Source organism: Echinops telfairi, unplaced genomic scaffold (genome assembly GCF_000313985.2).
Source record: "Echinops telfairi isolate 266 unplaced genomic scaffold, ASM31398v2 ScPeMD7_7475;HRSCAF=8513, whole genome shotgun sequence".
NCBI lineage: Eukaryota > Metazoa > Chordata > Mammalia > Afrosoricida > Tenrecidae > Echinops > Echinops telfairi.
The window spans coordinates 3,519,190-3,530,650 of NW_022111379.1; the positions used below are offsets into that span (position 1 = coordinate 3,519,190).

Sequence of the window (11,461 nt, forward strand, 5' to 3'; positions counted from 1 at the left end):
AAGGACAGAAGGAGAGCTGCACTAGTGGGCATGAAAGGAGAGCCATCAGTTAGGGACTCGGAAGCTGTGCTTTTGATGAATTTTTGTTTCCATTCCAAATGCTTGAATCAAGACTTTCTACTTAAAATTGAACCAGGAAGTGTATTAGCTTTGTGATCAGAAAGCTATCTTTCATCATGAAATGTTTCCTGTTTTCACGAGTTTTTGTTTGTATAACAGTTTATTGTGTACACATTGCAAACTTTGGACTGAGTCTAGAAAGATCAGTACGATACTTCTCCCATTAGAGCTGAGTAAATGTTGCATGAATTTTGGTGTAACTCTATTTTCTATTAAACACTTTTGGTCTCTTGTTTTGAAATTGTACACACTTGTAATCTTCGCTAAATTTTACAGACCCAGGAATGTCCAAGAGATTTGTTTCCCCTTCATATTTTGATTTTGACGTACAAATCTTAAATTTACCAAAGCTAATGTTTCTGAAGGACTGTTATTTAGAAACCACTCAGCAAGACATTGGACATTTAAAACAATTATTTTGTTGCGGGGCCATTTCTACACACACCGTGTAATGGCAGTGACGGCATTCCTAGAGTTGAGAATGCACCGCACTCCTCCCCCGTCTCGGGTTCTTTCCATGAACAGAAGCTCACTGCTTGCTAAGGTTCTCATCTAGTTTTTTGACTTGTGTTCATTTGATTCCATATAGATAGTTCTTACAAGCATATACTGCTCAAGGCACGCACATGTTGCGAATCCAGCTGTGTGTGGTTTCCAGACTGCAGGTGCTGTAGTTGGTTTAAGCTTAAAAGAGTATAAGGGGCAGTAGCGCCAGGAGTTCATCCCGTCTCCATAGAACTAGGAAGTCTGGGTTTCATGAGAATTTGAAATTCTGTTGTGTTTCCCCCACTTTGATCTGGATTCTTCCATGGAATCTTTGATCAAAATGTTCATTAATGGCAGTTCTTCGGTCTCATGGCAAAGGAGGCACTTGTTCATGCATTTAATTACCAACAGATTCTGTACTCTCCTGCTGCTCCGACATCCCTTCTTCCTCTTGCTTCAGGAGAATGATCAACTTTATAATGTCCTCTGATAACAAAGCTATTTGCATCCCTCAACTATGATCAGAGGCTTAATCCGTGTGTGGACCCTGCAAATAGATTTTGGGCTTCACTGTCATCCACAGCCTTCTTTTTAACTTCTTATGATTGGGTGACCGCTATGCGTCGGAATCATCTTTGCATTCAGCAACCCGTGCACGTTTTGTTTCTTGATATTGGTTGAAATCCTCACAATGTACGACACTTTCTACTTCCTCTCTGGGTTTACAGCCTTTCCTATCCCTTCCTGCCTTCTGATGAACTTTATCCCTGGGCAAATGTGCTTTGTTTTCATGTGATTGGTTTGTATAGTATGTTATATAGATGTCATGTAAATCTTTCAATTACAGATCAATTATAAAATATGCATAAGCAAAAACCCTAATCTGTTGCCATTGAGTCTGTTCTAACTCCTAATGACCCTATATGGAGTTTGCAGGATTACAGATCTTTATAGGAGCAGACAGCCTCATTTTCTCCTGCAGAATGGCTGATGGGTTAAGTAGTAAATTAATATTTAAAAATGTTGCTATATACTATCGCATTGTGTGAATATACTGTAGTTTCTTTATTCTCCTATTGATGAATATTTTGGTTGTTTTCCCATGTTTGACAAAAATGAATAAAGCTGCTATGAATAGTCTTTTGGGGACATTTTTATTAATTACTCTTGGTGTCTTATGCTAACTGAAAGGTCCATTGTTTGAACCCGGCACGGGGAAGATGAGGCTGCCTGCTTTCATAAAGATGTAAAGCCTTGGAAACCCGATGGAGCAGATCTGCTTTGTCCTAAAGGATCATTATGAATTGGAATCAGCTTGACTGCCCTGGGTTTGGTTGGTCTGGCTTGGTTTGGGCTTTTCTCTTGAGTCTACGCCAAGGAGTGGAATTGCTGGGTTGTGAGATTGCTGTCAGTTGCCTTCGAGTCCGTCCAACTCACTGTAATCCCATGAGTGCAGAGCAGAATTGCTCCATAGAGAATAGACATTTTTAATTGTAATGAAGTCTATTAAATCAGAAAAAAAATCCTTTTATGGTTTGTACTCTTTTGTATTCTGTTTAAGAGATTATTGACCCCAAAGTCATGAAGGTAGTCTGTTTTGTGTTTCCTTAGAAGTTTTTATTGTTTTGTGTTTTACATATAAGCCCTTTCTCTAATTTTTGTGCTCAATGTGAAGTAGGAGTCAAGGTTATTTTTCCCATACAGTATCTAGTGACTTTAGCACCTTTCATTGAAAATCTTCCTGAGTTTCAGCGGAGCCTTTGTGATAAGTCAAGTGTGGCTTTTTAACCTTGTAAGGAGGACTTTTGCAGCACACCCCTCAGTTGGTTGTCCTGGGGAAGCTAACGGGTTGCTGTGAGGCGGAAGCTATGCTTTTCAAGTACCAGCGGGGTCACGGCTGGTGGACAAGTTTCAGCAGAGCTTCCAGACTAAGATAAACGAGGAAGAAGGACCTGGTGATCTGCTTCTAAAAAACTGGCCAGTGGAAACTGTACACGTAGCTGCTCTAATACGTATCTAATAGCCTATCTATGAGGGCGACTTCAGAAGAATGCCATTTCGCATCGACTTTTTGAGACCCCCTCAGACATAAAGATGTTGAGTAAAGTCTCCTCTGTGCTCCTTCCTGTCAGTGTCAGGCAACGTCGTCAGCATCTTGACTTCTGTCCCTAGAGGTAGCCACATAAATGCAATAATATCATACGCACACTACTTTTTTTGTTTTACTTCTTTTGCTCAGTGTTATATTTATGTGACCCCCCCAATCTTGTCTTATGGAACAGTAAGTACTTCATTTTAATTGGTGTGGCTGAGTAACATTTTTAATTGACTTTGATCATCTTAGGAAAAAACTATCTACTGAAAATCATTCTTCCAAAAAAAAAAAAAAATTCTTCCCAAAATGGTTTCTAACCCCACATTGGTTAGGGATCGGAGCCTTTTAATGCTGATGTTGTGGGAAGGAGGTGGCCGTGCATCAACTTGGTGACGCGGAGTTTTCCCAGTTCTGTGCTTTCCCGCTGTGCTTCCTAAAATGTACTTCATTTTGCTGGAGCAAAGTTGGAGATTCGTCAGAGTTTTCCTGAGGCCTACCTACTTCAGACTAACCGTCGTTGGCAATATTGAGCTCATACCGGGTCAGGGCTCTGTGTAACATGTTTTACTTAGATGATTTTATTGATTTATTTTTAGTCATTTTATTGGGAGCTCTTAACAGAGATCATAACATTCCATAGTTCAATCACATCAAGCAGTGTTGTACAATCGCTACCACAATCAGTTTCAAAACATTTTCTTTCTTCTTGAACTCCTTGATAGCAACTCCCCTTATCTCCCTCCCTCCCTCCCTCATCATACCCCCCAGGAGCCCTTATTCCTTTTTTTTTCTAGAATAGTTTTTTTTTCTCATCTTACACACTCCAATATATCCATTTACATGCAATGTCTGTTGTTCGATCCCACCTCTTTTTGTTCCCTCAGGCACCCATTACTCCTGTTATTGTTTCCTAAACAGTAGCTTAGGAAACTGATGAGTTCCTGATGAGTTATCTATCTTGACTTTCATGTACTAAATGATCTTAAATATACAAATGAACATAGGCAAATCTAACATGATTAATGAGGTAAAACAAATAGAAACCATAAACCTTACTGGGGAGGAAATATTAAAGAACTAGAGGATAGTTAAGTGGTTCATTAGTGCATACTGCACCCTGGATTTATCATCCCTTCCTTGAGGCCTTTCTGAGAGGGACTGTCGAGTTATCTTACAGGTGGGTTTTGTTTCTCCATTGAATATCCACACCCCTTCACATTTGGTTGCTTGTTTTTGAACTTCTGATACCACTTCTTGTCGACACTTCATGATCACAGAGGCTGGTGTGGCATTGTTGCTTTCCTGCTAGATGGCTGCTTGTTTAGTAACAAGCCTTTAAGACCCCAGACACTTTAATAGCCAGGCATCATCAGCTTTCTTTAGACTTGCCTTTATGCTCAACACACTTGGTGTTTGGTGACTGTTCTGGAGAGCGAGGGCGGAGTCGGTGTCCTGCGAGTGCTAACTGACTGCTCTTCTCCTGTGTAGGTATGTCATCGACGGTGCCACTGCACTCTGGTGTGCAGCAGGAGCAGGGCACTTTGAAGTTGTGAAGCTTCTTGTCAGCCACGGAGCCAATGTGAACCACACCACGGTCACTAACTCAACCCCTCTTCGGGCAGCGTGCTTTGATGGCAGACTGGACATTGTGAAGTACTTGGTTGAGAACAATGCCAACATCAGCATTGCCAACAAGTATGACAACACTTGCCTAATGATTGCAGCGTATAAGGGTCACACCGACGTGGTCCGATACCTCTTAGAACAACGTGCTGACCCCAATGCTAAAGCGCACTGTGGAGCCACTGCCCTTCACTTTGCAGCTGAGGCTGGCCACATCGACATTGTCAAAGAGCTGATAAAATGGCGGGCGGCGATCGTAGTGAACGGCCACGGGATGACGCCCCTGAAAGTCGCTGCAGAAAGCTGTAAAGCTGATGTTGTCGAACTGCTGCTCTCTCACGCTGATTGCGACCGGAGAAGTCGGATCGAAGCTTTGGAACTCTTGGGGGCCTCCTTTGCAAACGACCGTGAGAACTATGACATCATGAAGACATATCACTATCTCTATTTAGCCATGCTGGAGAGGTTTCAGGATGGGGACATCCTTGAGAAAGAGGTTCTACCACCGATCCACGCCTATGGGAATCGAACTGAATGCAGAAATCCTCAGGAACTAGAGTCCATCCGGCAAGACAGAGATGCTCTTCATATGGAAGGTCTGATCGTCCGGGAGCGGATTTTAGGTGCCGACAATATTGACGTTTCCCATCCCATCATCTACAGGGGGGCCGTCTATGCGGACAACATGGAATTTGAACAGTGCATCAAGTTGTGGCTCCATGCACTGCACCTCAGGCAGAAAGGCAACAGGAATACCCACAAGGATCTTCTCCGATTTGCCCAAGTTTTCTCCCAGATGATACATCTGAATGAATTTGTGAAGGCCCCCGACATCGAGTGTGTGCTGAGATGCAGTGTGTTGGAAATAGAACAGAGTATGAACAGAGTGAAGAATACCCAGGATGCTGACGTCCACAGCGCCATGGACAATTATGAATGTAATCTCTATACCTTTCTGTATTTAGTGTGCATCTCCACCAAAACACAGTGCAGTGAAGAGGATCAGTGCCGAATTAACAAGCAGATCTACAACTTGATTCACCTGGACCCCAGGACCCGGGAAGGGTTCACCTTGCTCCACCTGGCTGTCAACTCCAACACCCCAGTCGATGACTTCCACACTAATGACGTCTGCAGCTTTCCAAATGCTCTGGTCACCAAGCTCCTGCTGGACTGTGGTGCAGACGTGAACGCCGTGGACAACGAGGGAAACAGCGCCCTTCATGTCATCGTGCAGTACAACCGGCCCATCAGTGATTTTTTGACCTTGCACTCCATCATCATCAGCCTGGTTGAAGCTGGCGCTCACACCGATATGACAAATAAACAGAACAAAACTCCGCTAGACAAAAGTACAACTGGGGTATCTGAAATACTGCTTAAAACTCAAATGAAGATGAGTCTCAAGTGCCTGGCTGCCCGAGCAGTTCGGGCTAACGACATTAACTATCAAGACCAGATCCCCAGAACTCTGGAAGAGTTTGTTGGATTTCATTAAGTGACTGGATGTGTGAAATCGTTTAATGTGGTGCTAAAAAGTAAAGGACTTTAATCACAGACACTAGAATTATGTGTTCATCACTTTACTCTCCTTTCCACTGCCCCTCTAACCCATCCTCTCCACATGCTCTGTCTGTTTCCTCGCCTCTTCTGGTGATTAATTTGAAACACGTCCTGAGCGAAGCCACATTGAGTAAGTGTGGCTTACAGGTGTTTTTCTTTGTTTTAAAGAGGTGACTATAAACTATTTTGTTTATGTAACATCTTTTATTTGAAGCGGACAGTGTTTTTTAAACCGCTGCCTAAAAACGTACTTCTGTTAAAAGCCTATGTCAGCAGGTTAGCCATGCAGTTAGCCTTGAGGATGTGCTGAAGGGAAAGATCTAAAGGACCACTGAAAACAGCAGGATGCCCAGGTGTGCACACCATGCCACGCCTCTGTAGAGGGTCCTCCCTCTTCAGTTGTACATGAGCCGCGGCGGAACACCGCCTCACATCAGGAGGACTGACAGAATTTACAGTGGACTCCGATAACGTGCTCCGATAGTGATAGCCACACACGTGACTTCCAGGCAGTCTAATGAAATGGTAATCTTGTGCTGGGTGGCACATTCAAAGTAGTAATAACCTGAAACTAGCTTTTAAAGCATGTTGATGGACACGTTGTCTTTCAGCTGGGGCGCTAACATTCTTTGACGTTTCTGTTTCCGTGGAATGCAGCCGAAAGGCATTCGTCTGCATGGACTCTCAGCTCCCAGGCATCGACATTAGGAACGCACGGCGTAATCACAGTGTCACTATGCAGTCTGGTTTTGCCCCCTCCATCTTCCCGATCCTCCCGGCTCTTCACATTGGAAGCTACGATTCCAGGGGCCGTCCGTCATTGTGCCTCCCTAAGTGCAGTTGTCCTCTGAAACACACAGGGTCAGTCACCCTGAGTCAGAACGGACCGAGTCCGTCATGACAGAAGGGACCCGGATAGTTTTATTTTATTATTAATGTTTTACTTAGTCTATGATAAGTAGAACCACGAGTGTGGCAGAGGAAATCAATTGTTTTTGATGACGAAAATTCATAATGCCATTTTGAAAGGTATTTGAGAGCAGCACATTTTAAACCATAAAATGTTAGTTTTCCTGGCAGGCTATACAGAGAAGCCCTTTAGGGTTTTTGTTTGCTTGTTTGTCTTGCTTTGTTTTCACTGCATTTTACCTATCAGATGAAGGGTATTCTGTGATGATTCAGCATCACAGCAATTCAAGTGAAGAGTACGCACTCCTTTCCAGGGAAGTTAACTGCAAAGAAAGTAAAGTCAGCTTGTGTCTGTGTTTTCTCTCTAGTGCCAAATGAATGCCTTAGCTCCTCATAATGCATGGCACTGTCAGTGAAGACCTGCACCTTTTTTTTTTTCCTTGAATGAAAAGCATTATGATACGGTAGTATCAGATATCAACTCTTAAGGTGTCAATAAACAGTTGATGTATGAATGAGAAAAATATTGCGGATGGATCAATATAGCCTCATGACCAAGCCAAAATCAGCACCTAGGACCTTAAATAAAATAGACCTCCCAAAATGAAATCCTATGAAGAGTGGGAGAGGATGGAAGGGAGACCTTTAACCCCTCCGCCTCACCACATAAGAGGCAAGGTACTTTTACAGCCCCTATAGTTCTGTTTAGTGTGTCTTCCTGCTTGGGGAATGTTTTGATCCGAAATTCTCCCATGGCAGTAGGTTTCTATATTCCCTCCCTGAGGTTTTTGCAAGGAAGGTCTATTAGAAGGATTTAAATGGGGTGGGGGGGGGGGCGGGTGGGGTATTTGAATGAGCCCTGATTCGAGATTTCTGGCCTTGATCCTCCTGTCTGGGAGGCATCAAGGCAAGACTGTACCTTGCTCTTGGCAACTCCTGGGGCCTTTAGAGGAAAATGTCCCACTTCCAGGTAAGTGCATCATGCCTTTTCTGTGGCTCAGATGGGACCTTTTCTCTCTGTTTTGGTTTCACTTCAAGGCCTATTCATTTGACTGTAAGAACTCCTTCAACTGAGATGTTCACTTGGTGCCCATTACTCGTGTACATGCTTTTAAACACCCAGACTTAATGATTGCAGATAACGCTGCGTGCTTTAAAACTACATGCCATCCCTTTTGCTACCCAGGACAAGCACTGTTTTGGATAGTGCTTATTTACAGAACGAGGATAATGATGAAATGTGCATACAAACATCACAATTTAGTGACACTCGGATGTTTCTGAGAAGGGAGGACTGAAGGCTGGAGAAAGGAGAACCATGCTGATCGGATGCTGACCCAGTAGGAGAAAGGATTTGAAGATGGTGGAATAAACAACTGTGCTAATGGTAGCGGAGCCCTTTTTTTTTTTTTTTAAACTATAGTACATCGTGCACTGTATTGCTAAGGATGTCGTGTAAAATCCAAGTATGTATTGTGAAACATCTGTATAAAATCATTCTGGAAACAAGTGCTCTACGTGCCTGTTTAAAAAAATTTTGGGGGGGGATAGAATTACTTTTAAACCTTAGTTAACCCTTTCCTGTACTTGGTTATTGTTTTTGAAAGAGGAAAATACTGTATAGACTCGAGTATAAGCTGACCCGAATATCAGCCGAGGCACCTAATTTTACCACAAAACTGCATAAACAATGTGCTGAAAAAGGGCTCTTACACGTGTGTATATACGGTAGGTAAGAAAGGTGATAGTTCTGTATCTCGGCTCTTTTCTCTGTTCCAGCCACTTCTGTCCTCTTTCTTATTGGTCGAGTTGGGCCTTCAACTAACTCTTGCATCCCGCCTGTCAGTGACTGTCAGACATTTGGGCAATTGAGAGGCGCCGGTGGATGTTTTTGATGGCAAACCATGTGAGACTGAGGGGGGCTTTGGCCTTTTCCTAGAGCAGGTGACATTGACCTCGAGTGAAGGTAACGGTTTAACTCAAGGAATGGGCAGTAAGTCCATTCCCTCCTGTATAAGTCTGGGTACTTTAGAGAAATAAATCCACAGAAACTCATGTATAAGAGAGAATTTTATATAAAGGTTAAGTGCGCATCAAGAAAACATCCCAACCTAGTGCTGCCCAAGCCCACAAGTCCAACATTAACCCATATGTCCAACACCAATCCACAAAGTCCTCCTCCATCTCACAAAACACGCAATGACGCCTACTGCAGGAGCCAGTGAATGTGTAAGCATCTCAGCACTGGCAGGGGTCTCTACACGGCTGCTCCAGCACCCAGGGCTGCATCGGGGTAGGTCCATGTGGCTTCTCCTTGGGGATGTTTTAGGAATTCAGCCTTGCAAGCTGAAGCTGGGAACTGCTAAGGCAGCTGCACCCTGGTGCGACCATCAAAAGCAAGAGACCCGAGAACTGGAAAGGTGAGGCTCACCCAGCCGTTTATCCCTCCGCCCTTCAATTAATCCCACAAGTGTTTATCGACCAGGTTGGCACAATAAACTAACTTAATCCACCCCTTGCCAACCAGGCACCTGTACATAATTCTTTAGGGTCACAATTGCAATTAAGTAACACCTACACTTTAACCCTATGATCCTGTGAATTTTTTCCCTCACCTATGAAAGTTTGTAGCCAACCACTTCATGCCTTTATCTCCCCCCCCAAGTTTGGGTATCCAATTTATATACTGCCCACTTATATCAACGCAGTTCTCTGGGAAGACTCATATTTTTCGACAGGAAGTCTTCATTCCAGTTGGAACCTTGTGAAGTCTGTATCCATAAGCAAAGTCAAATCCGGACAGGCCATCCATAAAGTGAGCAACAATATACACCAGTTCACAGGCTCAAAAATCTCCAGCTGGCCGGGTTCTGGTCAACTCAATGTGGGCTGCCTCACTCAGCCTCCACAGGGTGCCCATTGGTCGCCTTGCCTTAGACCATGGGCTCTCAGCAACTCAACAAGCCTAGGCCCCTCAGGCTAGGTCATGAACCTTAAACCAGTCAACCCGCTCTCGTCTTTTTTTGTTTTCCTGTAAGCCAAGTCCACAGGTGTCAGTGGCCAAACTCAACCTGTCTCTTTATTGCTGCATTTCTCCCACTCAACAAGTAGATCCAGCTGGTCATCCAGGCCGAGTGCTTATGTGAAAAATGGCCCTCCTTTTACCAATGGAGGTGAGTTAGTTTATTGTTCCAACCTGGCGGATAAACACGTGGGAGTAATTGAAGGGCGGAGGGATAAGCGCTCGGCCCCTGGCAGCAGCAGCATTGCTTTCATTCCATCCCGAACTGCTCTGGCGTTTCACGGCCCGATGCCTGAAGGTTCTTTGCTTCGGGAACTTCAAGCAAGCAAGTCCCCAAGACAGACCATCTACAAGCTTTGGTCTTGCTTGATCCTGGGGTGAGTTCTATTGTACTAATAATAACTGATCAGTAACTAGTAATTGTGAAAAACCTAGGTAGGTGTGGTAGCACTGTTTAAATCAAACATCATAGGAGGATGGGGGGTGGGTGTGTGTAACTTCTTTTTAAAATTATTTATTTATTTATTTATTTATTTATTTCTGTTTGCGGGTGTAACTTGGTCAGGGTTTGTGAAAATGAGATCCCAAAGGAACAGCCCTGCCACCAGTTCCTCCCGTTGTAGGAGAAAGGCTGGGGATTCTCCAAGCAGACATAGCTCTTCGGGGAGGGGGTGGGGGAGGGGTGAGCTGCTGGTGTAGAAGCAGCCGGTGGGTTGATGAGGGAGTGGAAAGAAAACAGCCTATAAAGTGCTTGTTTTCATGGTAGTTGCCTATAAAAACCTTCACCGTCCCTTGGGGGGTTGGTGTCTTTGTCCTGACGAGTATCTTAGTTTTCCACAGCCAAGGTGCTGACTGTCATATTAAAATAGGTGAGAGAAAGCCAGGATCTGCCAAGTGTTCTACGGAAAGTTATTTAGTCCGTAAGACGTGAAGCTGGGTGTCGGTCCCTGCTCTTCAGATACACAGCTCTGCTCTGGCACCCTCGGGAAGCAGAGAGCTTTTAGTTACGTACACCACACCGACCCCCTGTTGGCAGACAGGCTGGGTTGTGCGCCTCAAATAGGACGCTTTCTGAAGTAAACCTTAACCTGATCATGGAGGTGTGTTAATTTTCAAAACGGAACCGCATGTGGTCTCTAGTCCTCGTGTGTAGTTTGTGCTCCTGGCTGGGGACAAACAGTGGCTTGAGGGGTCTGGGGAGTGTCCCTTGATGAGTGTGCAGGGTGAGCATTGCTAAATTAAGCTTCATTTGGAGCGTGTCACGAGGAGTGGTCAGAAAGAAGATGTAGGCTTGCCATCTTGTGATGTGAACAAGGCCTTGCTTCTGCTTTGATCAAGTGTTGTAAATGGGCGCATGGCATTGGGTCAGTGCTTGGTAATTGGTTGAAGAGGAAAGTTCAGGGGAAGAGCAACAGCTGTGTTTTCCTGGCCTGTCTTCTGAGGCACACAGGAGAGGAGTCAAGTCTGACGGGCCTAATCTGCCCTTTCTGATCAAGGCCCCATTCTGCAGCCCTCCCCGTGAGGACGACGACGGCGTTCTGCTGTAGCAGTTCACTCCCAGGGCTTCCTTCTGTCAAACACTCCCGGGGTTTCCTAAGCATGACCGCCTTCACCAGAGGTCTGTTAGTGATTTACATGGCGCA

General features: G+C 44.5%; 1 protein-coding gene across 3 annotated transcripts in view; it reads left to right on the forward strand.

The window, feature by feature from the left end:
- Positions 1 to 6,089, forward strand: part of FEM1B (fem-1 homolog B) — a 9,984-nt gene extending 3,895 nt beyond the window's left edge. For all 3 annotated transcript variants that reach the window (XM_004711942.3, XM_045285696.1, XM_045285697.1), the window contains one exon: positions 4,190 to 6,089. In XM_004711942.3, the coding sequence (XP_004711999.1) occupies positions 4,190 to 5,822 (1,633 nt within the window). In that variant the 3' untranslated portion in view covers positions 5,823 to 6,089. The remainder of the gene's footprint in view (positions 1 to 4,189) is intronic.
- The last annotated feature ends 5,372 nt before the right edge of the window (positions 6,090 to 11,461 follow it).